Source organism: Vidua chalybeata, chromosome 4 (assembly GCF_026979565.1).
Source record: "Vidua chalybeata isolate OUT-0048 chromosome 4, bVidCha1 merged haplotype, whole genome shotgun sequence".
In the NCBI taxonomy this organism is placed as follows: domain Eukaryota; kingdom Metazoa; phylum Chordata; class Aves; order Passeriformes; family Viduidae; genus Vidua; species Vidua chalybeata.
The window spans coordinates 1,511,618-1,527,755 of NC_071533.1; the positions used below are offsets into that span (position 1 = coordinate 1,511,618).

The 16,138-nt window shown below is 52.5% G+C and overlaps 2 protein-coding genes across 3 annotated transcripts; both read left to right on the forward strand.

The window, feature by feature from the left end:
* The first annotated feature begins 78 nt into the window (after positions 1 to 78).
* On the forward strand, positions 79 to 4,615 carry GSR (glutathione-disulfide reductase). The gene is made up of 13 exons (XM_053940273.1): positions 79 to 210; positions 964 to 990; positions 1,245 to 1,333; positions 1,801 to 1,870; positions 2,026 to 2,173; positions 2,282 to 2,336; positions 2,414 to 2,513; positions 2,954 to 3,040; positions 3,233 to 3,394; positions 3,561 to 3,672; positions 3,753 to 3,884; positions 4,010 to 4,143; positions 4,309 to 4,615. Exons 1-13 carry the CDS (start codon positions 82 to 84, stop codon positions 4,456 to 4,458), a joined length of 1,395 nt encoding a protein of 464 aa, XP_053796248.1. The 5' UTR covers positions 79 to 81; the 3' UTR covers positions 4,459 to 4,615.
* Positions 4,616 to 4,684: 69 nt separating this feature from the next.
* NPFFR2 (neuropeptide FF receptor 2) lies at positions 4,685 to 15,661 on the forward strand. 2 transcript variants are annotated; one of them, XM_053940270.1, is made up of 7 exons: positions 4,685 to 8,102; positions 9,221 to 9,403; positions 10,196 to 10,260; positions 11,790 to 11,876; positions 13,415 to 13,745; positions 13,993 to 14,092; positions 14,498 to 15,661. In XM_053940270.1, exons 2-7 carry the CDS (start codon positions 9,316 to 9,318, stop codon positions 15,291 to 15,293), a joined length of 1,467 nt encoding a protein of 488 aa, XP_053796245.1. In that variant the 5' UTR covers positions 4,685 to 8,102; positions 9,221 to 9,315; the 3' UTR covers positions 15,294 to 15,661. The 2 variants fall into 2 exon arrangements, with proteins under 2 accessions (XP_053796245.1, XP_053796247.1); XM_053940272.1 differs by having other exon boundaries at positions 8,084 to 8,102; positions 9,256 to 9,403.
* The last annotated feature ends 477 nt before the right edge of the window (positions 15,662 to 16,138 follow it).

A 16,138-nucleotide genomic window follows, 5' to 3' on the forward strand; every position in this document is an offset into this window, starting at 1 on the left:
GTCGTGCAGGGCCGGGCGGGAGCGGGGCGGGCCGGGGGCGGTCCCGGGGCGGGGCGGCGGGGCCAGAGCGGGCCTGGAGCGATGGCGGCGGCCGCCTACGAGCTGCTGGTGCTGGGCGGCGGCTCCGGGGGGCTGGCGGGGGCCCGGCGGGCGGCCGAGCTTGGCGCCCGGGTCGCGCTGGTGGAGCCGCAGCGCCTCGGCGGCACCTGCGTGAGTCACTTGCGGGAGGACCCGCACCCGGGGCGGGGAGGGACGGGGCCCCCACGCTGACCCCGGTGAGTCTGGGATGGAGGCGGAGGCCCCGGGGAGGGTGGCGGTGCGGCAGGTGGGAGAGAAGGAATCGGCTTCCCGGCGTCCGAGCGTTGTGCGAGGAGCTGTGTTGTCAGGCTGAAGCAGGACGGCTCCCGATCCCTCATCTCCACCAGCTTCTTCCTGGCCGTTTCCACGCCGTTTTCAGGCAGGTGACAGGATGCCGGTGGATCCTGGATGTGTGTAGCACAACTGCAAGGCGGTAAAGCAGAACTGAAGAGCGTGGTGAGCTGGTAACGAGCCAAAAAACAAATCGGTTCCTCAGACAAGCCAGGGACAGGCTCTAGTTTTATGCCCTAAATGCATTCTGCTGGGAAAATTGCCATATTCCCAGAAGTGCAGGCAAGGGATGGCCAACACCTTTTCTGCTAGTAAATAATTTTTAGAGTATCAGTGGAAAAAAACACCCTGTGTTTGAAGGCTCCACCTTCCATATTCTCTTTCAAGGAAGTGAAGGAAAACGGGCAAACCGCAAGACCTTGAGCCTCCCGGGGCGGTTACACCCCTCTTTTTCCAGGAACCTGTAATCCTGCCTTTGTTTTCCAAAGCAGAGAGCAGAGATGCAGTGCCAGCCTGATGTGGGATGCTCTCTGGAGCACTGCCTTTGGAAAACAGGGCCTTGACACTGAGACTTGTTCTTTTTCCCGCCCCCAGGTCAATGTTGGATGCGTGCCAAAGAAGGTGAGGCTGTTCTGCCACCGGCTCCGGTGGCGTGGGTTGGGTCTGGTGTGGGTGCCTGCCAAATTTTAGGGAGGTGCTGGCACAGGGTGTGGGGAGCAAGCAGGGCCTCCGAGGGTATTGAGCCATCGGGAAGCCGTGGGCACTCCTGTGTCCTGTGGGTGCTCCGGGCCAAGGTGAGGAATCAGGAAGCCTGGCAGGGGTTTTCCCAGAATGACAGCAGTGTTCCTGAGGCAACCTGAAGTTTGTGTGGGCAGGTGATGTGGAACACGGCGGTGCACGCGGAGTTTGTCCACGATCACGCTGACTATGGCTTTGAAACGGCGGGCGTCAAGTTCAACTGGAGGTAAGAATGGAAAGGACGGGTTGGAAACCAGCATCTTCCACTGAGTATCCCGTGGGGAGCAGCCCGTTGTCCACTTCAGGGGGGTCCCTGCCCTCTTCCAGGCTCCCGTGGGTTGTGCAGAGCTGGTTACAGGGCCAGCTGTGTTTTGGAGAACAGGGTGCCAAACTGGCTGTGGGAAGAGACTCTGGAAAAGACAAACACAGGGAAGGTGGGCACAGAAATCTTGCTTTGGTGGGGAAAGGGTCACAGGGAGCCGTTTTGTTTTGTGGCATGTCTGCCACGTGCCAGAAGGGTTCAGTTCACAGAATCACAGAATCATTAAGGTTGGAAAAGACTTCTGAGGTCATCGAGTCTAATGTTTGACTGACCACCACCCTGTGAACTGGACCATGGCACTGAGTGCAAGGTTCTTCCTGAGCTCCGAGATTCATCTGCTGGCAGTGATGGCATTCCCTACTCTGATCCAGGACCATCAAGGAGAAACGTGACGCGTACGTGCGGCGCCTCAATGACATCTACGAGAACAACGTTAAGAAGGTGAGCGTGGGATGTGTTTATCCTGCAATCCGAGTGGCAGAAGTGATGGGTTTTTGGCCACTTTTCCAGCCCTAATGGGTGTCCTCCGACTATGGAAGCCCTGGCTGTCTCCCTCACCTCATCCCGCTGTTAACCCCGTAAGTGTTTCCCCTAAGGCTCACATTGACATCATCCGGGGCTATGGCAAGTTCACCGCTGATCCCGAGCCAGCCATCGAGGTGAATGGGAAAAAGTACACGGCTCCTCACATCCTTATAGCCACGGGAGGGCGCCCGGCTGTCCCTTCTGACAGCGAAATTCCTGGTGAGCCCCCTGAAATTCCCCAGGCTCCCAGGCTGGGGAGAGATCTGCCGTAGCAAAGCAGGCTTTGGGAGGGGAAGGGGGACGGCTGAAGGGGTCTCTGCTTTGCAGGTGCCAGTCTGGGGATGACCAGCGACGGCTTCTTCGACCTGGAGGAGCTGCCCAGGTAAAGCGGGGTCCATCCCCCGCAGCCACCAGCGCCAGCTCGGGGCGCCTGCGCACGGCATTGTCACTCCTCCGCAGGCGCAGCGTCGTCGTCGGGGCCGGCTACATCGCGGTGGAGATGGTGGGGATCCTCTCCACGCTGGGCTCCAAGTCATCCCTGCTCATCCGCCACGACAAGGTAGCGCCACCGCCTGTCCCCAGCTGGGCTTCCCGCCCGGCTGCCACACCCCAGCCCTGATGGTCAGATTGATTTCTGGCCGTCAGTTGCTGGTGAAGGAGGGTCTGGGTTGGCACGGGAATAGTGATGCAGGGGATGGTGGCATGGGAGCCATGGAGAGGGTGGAGGGGGCATGTTAACAGCACCCACCCGCGTGCCCGGCGTTTCTGCAGCCGTGCGTGTCACCACATCCGTCCCCTTGAGCTTTATTTCAAGTCACTACTTGAAAAGAGGAAGAAAGGACAAGAAAATAATGGAGAAACAAACAGAGAAGTTTGCTAACCAGAAGCACCCCAGACCTCTTGGGTTCCAGGAGCAGGGAAATGCCGGTGGAGGGGCTGCCAGGTGGTGCCTTTGCCTGCAGGCCCTCATCTGACAGGGTTGGGGGGATCCTTGCCCAGGTGCTGCGAACCTTTGACTCCCTGATCAGCTCCAACTGCACCCAGGAGCTGGAGAACACCGGGGTGGATGTCTGGAAGCACACACAGGTGGGAAAGCACAGAGCATCCCTGTGGCTTGTCCCATCCCTCCTGCAGCGGCGGGGCTGGGAGAAAGCTGCCGTTCTGGGTGCTGCTTGCTGAGCCGTGGTTTTGGCAACATCCCTGCTTCTGCAGCATGGCTGCCATCCAGGGCTGCCAAAGCCCATCTGCACCTTCTCCCGCTGCTCCTGCTCCCCTTAGGTCAAGAAGGTCACCAAGTCTCCACGCGGGCTGCTGGATGTGACGGTGGCCTCGGCGGTGCCGGGCCGCAAGCCGACGGAGGAGGTGATCCGGGACGTGGACTGCCTGCTGTGGGCCGTGGGGCGGGAGCCCAACTCCGAGGGGCTGTGCCTGGACCGAGTGGTGAGATGGCAGCGTGTCCCCTCCGTGCTGGTGGGCGGGTGCCCACGCGTCTCTGGGTGTCCCACGGGTATTTGGGGATCCCATGGGTCTCCAGAGCCTGTCACAGGTGCCCCATGAGCCGTCCCATCCCTCCTGGTGCATATGTGGCTGCTGTTTGCCATGGCAGGGCGTGCGGGTGGACCCCAAGGGCCACGTGGTTGTGGATGAGTACCAGAACACCACCAGGAGAGGGATCTATGCCGTAGGGGATGTCTGTGGGAGAGCCCTCCTCACCCCAGGTACTGCAGCCGTGCCCCTTTCCCTGCACGGGGCCCCTCGGTGCCGTGCCGTGGCTCAGGCTCCCTGTCCCTCCCCGCAGTGGCCATCGCAGCTGGCAGGAAGCTGGCCCACAGGCTCTTCGAGGGCAAGCAGGACTCCAGGCTGGACTACAAGAACATCCCCACGGTCGTTTTCAGCCACCCGCCCATCGGCACCGTGGGGCTCACTGAAGGTGGGGACACAAGGGCCTGGGGACACTGGCTCAGAGCTGCTGCTTGGGTGCTGGAGTCTTTGACTCCTCTTTGTGAACGTCCCATGTGCATCCCTCTGATTCCTGTTCCGTGGCTTCTGCTGCAGAGGAGGCTGTGGCCATGCATGGGAAGGACAACGTGAAGATCTACAACACATCCTTCACTCCCTTGTACCACGCTGTCACCCAGAGGAAGGTGAAGTGTGTCATGAAGCTGGTGTGCGCTGGCAAGGAGGAGAAGGTGAGGGCAGGGCACCGGGGGGCACAGCTGGGGAGTGGTGGGGACCACGGCTGGCTGTCCTCTTGTCCCCATGTGGTCAGCTCTTGGGCTGGGATCCAGTTCCCCAAGCCCAAGAGCTCACCCTGGATTCTGGGTCCCATCTGGCCTCTCACTTCTTCTCCAAAGGTGGTGGGGTTGCACATGCAAGGGCTGGGCTGTGACGAAATGCTGCAGGGCTTTGCCGTGGCCATCAAAATGGGGGCCACCAAGGCCGACCTGGACAACACCGTTGCCATTCACCCCACTTCTGCCGAGGAGCTGGTGACGCTGCGCTGAGCCTGCGGGCACCGACACCCTGGGGATGGCGGCTGCAGCTGGCAAAAATGTTTCTTGTGTTTTCAAAAGTGCCTTACTGCTGGGCGGGTGCCTGGAGGTTGTGTCTGTAAGGTGGGTACGGCTTGCTGTGGAGTGGGAAGTAAACACGTTGATGCTGGCCAGTCTCTGCCTTTTGCTCTCTGGTGCCTGTCTCCCGCCGTGCCCGGCCGTGGAGGGAGCTGGCACGGCCCATGGATGTGGTTTGGGAGAAGGCTGGCAGTGGTCAGGCTCCTCCTCTGCAATCCCTGGCAGTGGGGCTGGGCAGGAAGCAGCAGAGAGGGGCTGGACAAGTGGGGTCCTTGGGGTGTTCCTGGGTGCTGGGATATCCTGGATGTGCTCCGTGCTCCTCGTTGTCTCATGTGCCAACACCACTGGCTCTCCAGCCTGTCCTGACATTACAGGGGGGGTCCAGGCTGGGGGTTCAGGGATCAAATTCCCTGTTTCCAGCCCCATTTCCCACGGCTGGAAGCTCCAGACCCAGCTGGGAAAGAAGAGGCCCGAGTCCTGTGGGGTTTTGGGCATCAGAATGCGGCACCCCATGGTGAGCCTGGGCCAAGCACCTTCATGTCCTGGAAACAGAGAGCCAGTCCTGTGTTTGGGGGGCACCAGGCTCATTTGGCCAGTTTTAGGGTCCTGTAATAAATAAATCAGGCTTTTTCTTTGCCCCAGAAATGGAGGCAAGTCCCGCATTGTTGACACTTGGAGCCAGCCCCACCTGGGCAGTCTCGGGGCAGTGAAACAGACTCCAGCCCCGTCTGGAGAGTGCGAATGGAGCCTCATCCAGGCACTTTAAGGCTTTGATCAGAGAGCCCAAATCTGCCTTTTGGGGTCAGGGCAGACCCTAGACTGGAGAGAGAGGGCGGGACCCAGGGGGCAGATAGAGGCAGTGCCAGGCTGCGGGGCGGGCTCAAGGGTGCGGCGTGGGACCAGGAGCATTTGCACCTCCCCTTCCTTTCTCCTCCATGCCCCTCTATCACCCAGATGCTTTTTGCAAGGAAAAAAATAGAAATCACGCCACGGACAAAAGCATTGACAGCAGAACTGGACGCACTGTGAGCAGTCCATGGAAGTCAAACCGGTGACGATCCAGGGGGAATTTAAAGTGGGATACTTGCAGATTTCATTTCCCAGGAACTCAAATTTTTTCGGCACCTCTTGCTTATATACTTCCCTGTCAGAAGAGGTCAATTAGTCTTTTTAATGACCAGATTAGCCAACACAGGGAAAAACAGCCAGCGTTTCTTGAATACCTCCATCACTTCTATATCCATCTGCAATCAGGGGCCGATGGACAGCAGCCTGTCCTGAACAGGCTCCGAGGTGGGACTGGGTGACCCTCGAAGTCCCTCCCAAACCAAACCGGTTCCATGAGCTCTCCTTGGGTTTATTTCGCATCGCGTCCTTCCTTCTGCTCCCAGCAGATGGTGCCGCCGACCTTTAAAAGAGATGGGAAGTGTCCTGGGACACGGATCGGCCCTGCCGCTCACTGAGCCGTTTTTTAAACGAAAAGGGCAATATTCTGCAATAAATCCGTGACGAAGATTCCGTGTTGACGTTCCACGGGGTATGGGGGAAGCAGAAAGCGATTCTCTGCAAGTCTCGATTCCCTGCGTTGTGGATGTTTTGTTGCTTCCGTGAGTAACACCTCTCCATCTGAAGCTCTTCGGATTCCAAAGTGAACTCGCCACCTTTTGGGCTTCCAGGCAGAGGGAATGTGAATATGAGAAAGTGATGGGGAGACAGAGAACTGCAGCAGGGTGTGTGTGTGCGCAGGGAGAGCTGGGGTAGGAATTTTAGATAAAATCCTCTTACCTGGATGCAGAGGATTACCTGTGATGATTTCATACAGAGTTGTTATAATTTCACGCTGAGTTATGCTGGAGAAGAATTTGTTGGTTTAAATTCGCATTAGGATAATTGTTTGTTCTCTCAAAATAAAATGATTTGTTAAAGTATGCCAGGAAATATGCCAGGAATAAAAAGGGGAGTGTAAAAAATAGAGAATTTATTATTATAAAAGAATAATTCCTACATCCATCAAATCATTGATTGGAAGCCTGTTCTCCTAGAATCTATCCTTGGGATGCTGTTTTTCTTTCCAGAAAAACCTGATGCAGAGGCAGGTAAGGCAAAACCTGCCATTTCAGCTACAGGGGCCACCTGCTTTCACCTGGGCCACACAAACTGATTTTTTTTCCCCGAGTTCCTGACATAAAAGCTGGAATCTCTGGAGAGCCTGTACCTAAATGCTGGAGTTCAGCAGGTAGGAGCAGAGTCCAGGAGATGCCACTGTGCTGGGAGCACTCAGAGCACCGGGGGGAATCTGGACTCTAATGGATGGGGGTTGTCGGGGGTGCCACCTGCAGAGTTGAGTTCCTGGCCCTGGGAATGAGCTTCCCAAGGCAAAGGGACGCCTCAAGCACGGCAGAGCAGGGAAGCTCTGCAATGGAGCATATCCCAGAAACTCTTCCAAACGGGCAGCCCCCAAAGCCAGCGGGTGACAGCCCTGAAGCCCCGGGGCTTTGGGCTGGGCGCTCCGCTCCCTCCTTCCTCCTGTCCCTCCTCCCTGCCTGAGGCAGGAGCTGCAGGGGCTGCAGCCTCGCTCCTGCCTGCGCGGAACCAGCGGCTGCGGCGGAGCTGCGGCGCCTGTAAGCGGGGTACCCCGGGGGGATCGGGCTGGGGGCTGCCTCCGCCCGGGGCTGGGCTGCTCCTCCCTCCTTGCAGCCGGGAGCCGGGGGAAAACCGCGGGAGCTTGGCTAGCAACAGGTCTGTGTGTGTGTGTATGTGAGAGCTGGAATGCTGCTTCCACCGCCTGGAGGTGCCCTGATTTACTGGGGGGGCACAACACTGCCCGCCCGGGGATGCCGGTGATGCCAGGGACCTGCTGGGTGGAACCAACCCTCCCCGTGCTGCCCGGGGTGGGCAGGGCTGGGATACGGAGCAATCTGTGCCCTGGAAGGGATGGGGGTGGCAGCAGGTGCCCCTGAGCCTCTGGCTTTGGAGTTCCAGCCCCCGTGTTGCAGGAGGGCCAATCCACCTGGGCTGGGAGCTGGACCACTCTGCAGAGCTCCAGAACTGGGAAAAGAAGATCCTGGGGCTGTTTGTTTTTTTGTTTGTTTTTTTTTTTTTCCCTCAGTGATTAAGACAAGTTCACATCATGTTACTTTGCTCTTCTATCAGTAGCAGGTACCTCTATTAGGAGGAAAGTGTCTGGAGCTTGAAGTAGCTCATGTTAGCCTTTAAATGTGAACCACTCCAGGGGCTGCAAAGTATAAAATTGCAGTGAGATCTTTTTCGGGTGTTTTGCTGGGCAAAGGGGGATTGAGGGTAACTCTGAGCATTTCCTGAGGCTGGCAGGTAAGATGGCACCTCATCCCAAAAGAGTGGGCCTGTGCTGCTGGCTTTTTTTTTTTTTTTTTCCAAAAGAAAATCCTAGCAAGGAAAACTTATTTGCAATCCTTGCTGTTTGGACTGCTGTGAGTTGCAGCTGTCGTTTACTGAAGAGAATTGGCTTCAACTGGAGTCAAACCAGGAGGTTTCCGAGGTAACCTCTCAGCGTGTCAAATTCCTGACATCAATCAGGGGTACCTATCCATGCTATCCAGGTAAGGCTTAGAATTTGGTGTTAATTAAAATTGAGTCACCGAGGCAGCAGCAAATTGAAATTCAAGAGCACCAAAAGGATTCAAATCCTCAGAGCAGGTCACAAAAAAAAAAAAAAAAAAAAAAGTCCCTGTGTGGATGTGGATTGTGATGTAAAAGGGAACAGTCAGAAGGTACAGGGAGAGTTCAGCCTTTCCACAACCATCATCTTTCTGGAGAGGTGACACTGCATTTAAACCTCTGCTGTCACCTGCACAGCCAGATCTTCTCCTGTGTAGCCTGCACAGTTATTTAAGACTAAAGGTGTCGCCTCTGGGCAAATCCAGCATCGGGCTCTGGTGGAGTGTTCAGGATCCAACCCCATGGTGCTGCACAGGGAGCTCACCTCTTCTGCCCTTGGGCCAGGCAGCCTGCTCTGCCTAATTTCTAGTGAGTTCCAATGTTCTGTATCCCAGGAGCTTGGGTGGGGGGTAAAATGCTGTTTATTGTGACAGTTTCTAAGTCACGATGCCCCGTGTGACCAGGCCGTGGGCTGTCTGCTCTCATGCCTGTCAATGACACTTCCTGCTAAAAGAGATGGAAACCAAACAATTCTATGGCTCTTGCTCGTTTTTCGCTCCAAGCAGAGGCATCACCTGGTGCAAAGAACCCCTGTGATGTGCTCTGAGTGTTGGGATTGGTTTGGTTTTCTTTTGGTCTTTCACTTGGCAGTGATCACAGGATCCTCTGTGCCCCCCATTTTGAGGGGGGACATGAACTGCATGCTGGCAGAGCTGTCTCCTGTGCCTGGTGAATTAGCCCTCACTGGCTGATGGGCTCCTAAAACACGTTTGTTTGCCAATTCTATCCTCCGCTGAGAGGATCTCATGATTGTCCCACTTTTCAGGATTGTTGTTTTGGGTTTTTTTTTTTTTTGTTTGTTTGTTTTTTAAACCTCTTTCTACCTGCTCCCCAATTACTCTCCTCAGTTTCAGTGCCCCAAATGACAGGGCTGTCAGGGAGTGACTCATGAGCAGAGGCTGAACTGAAAGGTGCAATTTAGGAGGCTCATGTCCCATAAGTGGGGAATTTAGTGCTGCCAAGAGCCCGGCAGGGATCATTGATTTAGCTCTTCCTATAGACTAAAGCCCAGCACTCACTGGAGCATCTCTCCAGGGAAAAAGCTGTGGCCAGTCCAGATATTTCATGGGGTCCCTGCCCAGTTTCCAGTGATGGATGGGAAACTGCTACTTGGAGACTGGATCCCGGGAGAACTTGAGTAATGTCCCACTGAAAGCTTTTAAAGCAATGACTTGCTTCCAAGGTAAGGCAGCTAAAATCTTATTGCTTGCCAGGCTTCTCAATAAAGTGCTGGCATAAGTGTGCCTGGGCATGGAAATCTTACTTTAACCTGATTTCAGGGAACATTTGGCTGAGATTTTAGTTAAGATTTTAAACAGCCTGTGACAGATCAAAAAAAAAAAAAAAAAAAAAGATATTTAGAAGCTTAAAGGTTGACTAAGCACCAAGTGAAAAAAAAAATATTATAATGACAAGGAATAGGTAAGCAGCCTCAGCTCTAATGAAGCAGGGTAGAAATTATATATATACACATATATAAAAATATACAGAGAGAGCCATAACAAACTTGTAGTGAATGGCTCACCTGCCATTTGCATCTCCTGATTTACATTTACGATTTGGCTTTGGAGTGAAATGTTTTCTATTCCCAGCTCAAGTGGATGAGTAATCTGCAACTAAGTCTGGTATTTATTACAATCATTCTGCTAATAGCCTTGTTCTTCATCATTTGAACTTTGAGATCTCTTAAAAAGAAATATCTATCTTCAAAAGAAATACCTACAGACTATTTTCTTTGGCCCCAGCTCAGACTATGCAGATAAATGACTCTGAGGGGAGGATAAGCAGTTTAAGCCCATTGAGAGGAGATGTGTGTGCAACTCCGAGATTGGCACTTCTCCCTGGGATTGCCCATTTCAAAATGAGAAATTTGCTTCCCAAGGTGCACTTGTTTATCTTTATGAAAGTAAATGTCAGTAAGAAAAAAATGATTTGATTGCAACTGGCTATTTTTAGGGTGTGTTTTCTTCCACAGCCCCTTTCTGCCAGCTGAAAACCTACTGGGATATTCGGGCTTATTTGGAGATAAACCACTCTGAGGTATGTCATATAAAATATCATGGAAATACTGATGGATGAAGAAGTTAAATACTTGAAGAGTAAGTTCTATTACCTTAATTCACAAATATCCCCAGAGTCCCCAGATCAAGCCCTGCATGACCCAGACCAAACATCTCCTGCACCACTCCCTGAGCCGCAGGAACTGGGAATGGGGGATTTGGGGTGACTGCAGCTCCCCCTTGCTCTGAAAGAAAAGCAAAGATGAGCCCGGATTCCCATGGCATGTGCATGGGGTCCCTGTGGAACAGCATTTCAGTTTTTCAGTCACTGGTTCCCTTCCTGGTCCCCTGAGGCAGAGGATGATCCATAAATTTCTCTCTCCCTTATTTCTCAGACAAATGTCCTGGTCTTTTTGCCATCCTTCAGGGGCTGTGTTTTGCCCCTGGGACATTCTCACTTTTCAGCAGACCAGGGATCATTTTCCAAGGTGGGAAACCTTGGGAACTGGGAACCCTGGGAAGTCTCTGTTGTTGTGCCACTACTGAGCTCAGGGCAAGGGAAGAACACATTTTTTAGCACTTACCACATTAAATGTTCTTCATGTACAACTACGTGCTCCTGAAGTTTCCTTATTTTTGTTTCAGCCTCAGAGGATTCTGTGAGGGTATTTCACACATGAAAATCAAGACATCAAGATGACAAACTCAGCGGGTTGTGCACAGGGGTGAAGCAGTGGTAGCTGCTCCGGGGGATTTCTTCCATGTGCCCAACATAAAAATAATTCCATCACTTCACAATGGCTTTAAACTGCCACTCTAACTGCCACTCTAAACTGAATTTCTGTAGCCAGAGGTACATGATTGTCCTGGTCAGGCTGTGAGATGTTACGCTGCGTATTTGTCTGTGGAGGCTGTGTCTGGGATACCAGTAGGGAATGAGCCTCCTGTGTTTGGGAATTCAGTGTGGGTTGGGGCAGGTTTTCACTCAGGGAGCCTCCCACTTTATTCCTTTGCAGATTTTCTCTGGTGTATTAAATGAAGAAGGGAGGCCTTGCTCTTACCAAGTTACCACGTGGAAGCAAATTACTGTTATTTATCATCTTATAACAATTAGGTATTGCATAATTTTTTCCCTTTTCTTAGATGATTTATGTTTCTGTCCTCTGTGCCTCTCTCAATTATTTATCACTGCTTGTTTTAGCAGGCAAGGTCCCTGTGAAAACACAAGGCACTGGCTTAATTTCTCCTTCCAGCCAATCCTCCTCCCCCTCAGCTTCAGGATAATGGAAATCCGTGGAGCTTTTCCATTTCCTGTCATCTGCAGTGTTTGTACAGCCACTTCCCTATGCCTGCCACAGTCAAAATTTCATTAGTGCAACTGGGATGAGACTCAGCTCCAGTTTTGCCTCAAGGCTGTTTACAACTTCTTGTTTACCAGCTATGGACAAAAACTAATCCAGAGATCATTACTGGAGATATTAGAAGCTGCTGCCTCACAACACCGTGTCAGAAACAGAGAGAAAACACAAAATATATATCCAGAATAACCATTGTTCCTCCTGATTTTAGTGTGATAAGGGACAGCCCTGTCATGGCATGACCAAGAACTTCTCCCTTGGATCATCAGAGTCCCCTCAAAAAGCCAAACTCCAGCAGGTAAGGAAGGAAAGGCACCTCTGGGGACAGCACAGGGACAGCTGGGCATGGGGACTGGGAGTGTGGTGGTAGCCAAAAGCCACCTTCCCCTGGCCACAGTGTCTCCCTAAAGCAACTCCTCTGGGAAGCAAAAGATTACTGAAGACAATTAGTGGGTAATGATAATAATAGCAATAATAGTAATGTGGGGAAGAGCAGCAAAGGGAGCAACAGTAAGTCTAAGGGAGCAGGAGGAATGCTGGTTTTTAATGGGCTGAGACAGCATCTGCTGGGATTTATAAAGCCCAACTGCAGGTCTGGGATTAAAGGAACAGAGTGAACTCGTTTTGTCAAATATCTGTGTTTGCATTCTGCCAGCGTTCCCCACCTTGAGCCCAGGTTGGGGTGCAAGTGCACCAGTGCTGCTTCCAAACAAGGAAGCAGCTGACTTGTTGAAAACAAGTCAGCACAAGGCTGACTCTGAGCTCCGGCTGGGGAAAGAATTTGGCACATCAGACACCTCAATAAGATCACTTCCAATTATTTTGGAAGCATATTGAGTAAAACCTAAGCAAGATAAATAAGCCTTTCTCTGTAAGGACAGCCCCACAGATTGTACAACTATTCCTACACTTGTTCAAACCCACAAGCAGCTGGTTTTTGGTGAGGGATTCCAGATTTTTGTCTCCCTACCTGGCTGTGCAGGCATTTAATAAGTATGTAAAATATAGACTCATTAAAACACTGCACTGCTGCTGATTTCTGAACAGGCACAAGATACCAGAGCACAGTGGGTTTTTCACTGCTCTGCTTGTTCCAAACCTGAGGCATAGCAGAATAAATACTTTTTTTACTGCACTTGCTTCCTGAAAATAAAGCACTTGCAGAGGTTTTGCTTTCGTACAAGCTCATCAGGATTCAGATAACTTGTGCCAAAATTTAAATTCCTTTTCTATTAATGAATTTGAAGCATCTTAAAAGCACCTACACTCATACTTTAATTTCATGCCTGCTGCTACCAATTAATTTTGCCCCCTGCTTCTTTAGGCATCCTCATCTGGGAGACAAAATATATGTGGAAAAAAGTTCAGAATGCTTTCTCCAAGTCAAGTTACCTGCCTGGAAATGAACCCAGCTCTCTTGTAGCTCAGCATGTTTCAGACATAAGTGTAGTCCTTCTTCATTGCAGGCTTGGAGTTACATAGCTTATGAGCAGGGAATGAAATCAACCAACTGCACACAAAACCATCTCATGTCCATGAAATGGGGCTACATTTGGATGCGTGCAGGCAGAAGGCTTCTGCCTTTAGAAAGCTTTAATCCCTCTTTTTCAGTGATGGAGTTAGTGGCTTTTCTGTGATTGTTGCTCAGCCACCTCACTGCTGCCAGGGTGCACGCGAGCTTTACGCTTATTTCAGCACACAGTGCACCCAAAGCAGATAACAATGCTATAATAATAATAATAATAATAATAATAATAATAATAATAATATAATCATCACATGGCTTCAGATCAGTTGCAAGCAGACTAAAATGACCTCTTTACAAATGTCTTTTAGGGCACAAGGAGGAGAATGGACTCAAACTCTTCACTGGATTGGCCTCACTTGGATTTGCTGAACGGGACATACAAGTACCTTTCCTTGGAAGGAAACGTCTCCTACGTGGACTTCTACCTCCACCAGCCTTGGATGGCTGCCGTCTTCATCACCTCCTACCTCCTCATCTTCCTCCTCTGCATGGTGGGCAACGGGGCGGTTTGCTTCATCGTCCTGTGGAGCAAGCACATGCGCACGGTCACCAACCTGTTCATCCTGAACCTGGCCGTCAGTGACTTGCTGGTGGGGCTCTTCTGCATGCCCACCACCCTCCTGGACAACATCATTGCAGGTGGGCTGGGCGCCCCTGGGGCAGGGAGAGCCAGGGGCACGTGTCCGGGGTGTTCTGAGCCACTGCCATCAGTGGAAGGTGTCCTTGCCCACGGCACTGTGTTCCTGGTCTTTAGGAGTTCCCTTCCAATCCACACCACTCCGTGAGTCTATAATTCTACTCGGGAAATGGAAGATGACAGCAAACGATTTTAAGCAGAGTCCTGCAGTGAGATGGCAGCAATTCCAAAATGCCTGTTTCCTTGCAGGATGGCCCTTTGGGAGCCTGGTGTGCAAGATGAGCGGGATGGTCCAAGGAATCTCTGTTTCTGCCTCTGTCTTCACTCTGGTTGCTATTGCCGTGGACAGGTGAGATTCTGCAGAGTCTGTAGCCATCACTCTCGTCTCCCCTGGCCCCCTGACCACCCTGAGCCCATTCATTAACCCTCCCAACACCACAATAAATCAGATGCATTTTGCTCATAAGCAAAATAAATTGTGGGCAGGTCTAAGGAGCAATCCGCTCCTCCACCGGTGTCTCTTAGAGATGGTGGAACTGGGCTATCCTAGCCTGCCTGGAACTGGTTTGTTCCTCAGCCAATTTGAAGCTGGATAGCAGAGGTGTTAATACCTGCCTTGGTTAAGTGGAGCAGCACAGGTAGCAACTGAGGATGGAAAAGGAGGATGAAAAATAGTCAATTTAAAATGTTGTGTGCATCCTTGCCTGGGTAAGGAAGCATTCCTTCAACGTCTTCTCCGGCGCCCTGGCCGCAGGTTCCGGTGCATCGTGCGCCCGTTCAAGCAGAAGCTGACCGTTCCCGCTGCCGTGGCCACCATCGCGGTCATCTGGGTGCTGGCCGTGGCCATCACGTGTCCCTCGGCAGTGCTGCTGCAGGTGCAGGAGGAGAAGCGTTTCCGGGTGCTCCTGGGCTCCGGCAACGCCACCCGCCCGGTGTTCTGGTGCCGGGAGGAGTGGCCGGACCCGGCAATGAGGAAGATCTACACGACGGTTCTCTTTGCCAACATCTACCTGGCTCCCCTGTCGCTCATCGTGCTCACGTACGCCAGGATCAGCGTCTCCCTCTCCCACGCCGCCGTGCCTGGGGCGGGGAAGCGCAGCCAGGAGCAGCGGCACGGCGCGTGGAAGAGGAAACGAAAAGCCATTCAAATGCTCGTCCTTGTCACTTTGCTTTTCGCCCTGTCCTGGCTTCCCCTGTGGACCCTGATGCTGCTGTCGGACTACGCCAGCCTCTCCGACCTCCAGCTGCAGCTGATCAACATCTACATCTACCCCTTGGCTCACTGGCTGGCCTTCTTCAACAGCAGCATCCACCCCATCATCTACGGCTTCTGCAACGAGAACTTCCGCCGGGGCTTCCAGGCCGTCCTCAAGCTCCAGCTCTGCTCCAGGGCGGCCTGTTCCCAGCCGGCGCCGGGCCATGCCGCCCTGCCGGCTGCCCGCCGCCAGCTGCCCCAGGACCCGGCTCCCCTGACAGCCAAGAAAGGGAATAAGCAGCAGGATTTGCTGGTGGAGGAGCTCGAGGAGCCCTGCGACAATGGGATTGAGTGAAACGCGCTGTGACTCCGTGAAGCTCCCCGAGCGGCTGGAGCTGGGCTGCTTGAACCCTATTTATGGTCACATTTCAGCCTGTGAGGAATCCCTTATCCTGTAGCTCCCATGGACTGAAATACTGCAGACACGGGCTGGAGCCCAGCGGTCCCTGGATTTTCTTGCGGACCTTGTGAACACCAGCTGCGTCCTGCTCAAGTGACAAAATTTAGCGTTTTCCGTCACATTCCATTCCCCTTTGTTGCTGTTCTTTCTGTCGCATCCATTATTATTATTATTATGTCGTATTATTATTATTATGTCGTATCCATTATTATTGCAGCTAGAGAAACAAATGGAAATGGAAATTTGAGAAATAAAAGATGAAAGATGGGTTTGATGGTGTGTTTTTTGGGAACCTCGATTTGATGTTGTGGGGGATAGGAGTCACCCAAAAAGACTGAGATTTCACTACGAGCAGGGGAGAAAACACTTGAGAGCCCATTGGCTCGGACAAACCTCAGCAGGGACAAGAGTGACACTGGAGGAATGGGATCTGTGCAAGGATCACAGAGCACTCTGGCTTACTCTGTAAGGCCCTACAGGAGCCAAGTCTCAGGTAAAGCCATTCCGTAGGGCAGCCCTCCCTCAGGTAAATGGGAGTGGCTTCCATCTTATGACATTCCCTACTGTTCACTGTCTCGGAAGGATCATTCTCTTCCCTACACATTACCTAAATTTCATCCTCAAAGCTTTACCTACCTGTGCACTACTCAGTTTACCTCAAAAGTTTCATTTTCCGCACTATAGGCTATCTCAAATTCGCTTAGAAAAAAACTCATTTTCATCTCAGAATGTCCATTTGC

What these genes read in the sequence shown, in the direction of transcription:
- GSR (XM_053940273.1), top strand. Translation starts at nt 82, where the DNA reads ATGGCGGCGGCCGCCTACGAGCTGCTGGTGCTGGGCGGCGGCTCCGGG. An exon ending in AGCGCCTCGGCGGCACCTGC is followed by an intron (nt 211 to 963) that starts GTGAGTCACTTG and finishes TCCCGCCCCCAG; the next exon opens with GTCAATGTTGGATGCGTGCC. An exon ending in GACCTGGAGGAGCTGCCCAG is followed by an intron (nt 2,337 to 2,413) that starts GTAAAGCGGGGT and finishes ACTCCTCCGCAG; the next exon opens with GCGCAGCGTCGTCGTCGGGG.
- NPFFR2 (XM_053940270.1), top strand. Translation starts at nt 9,316, where the DNA reads ATGGGAAACTGCTACTTGGAGACTGGATCCCGGGAGAACTTGAGTAAT. An exon ending in AAAAAGCCAAACTCCAGCAG is followed by an intron (nt 11,877 to 13,414) that starts GTAAGGAAGGAA and finishes AATGTCTTTTAG; the next exon opens with GGCACAAGGAGGAGAATGGA. An exon ending in GTTGCTATTGCCGTGGACAG is followed by an intron (nt 14,093 to 14,497) that starts GTGAGATTCTGC and finishes CCCTGGCCGCAG; the next exon opens with GTTCCGGTGCATCGTGCGCC.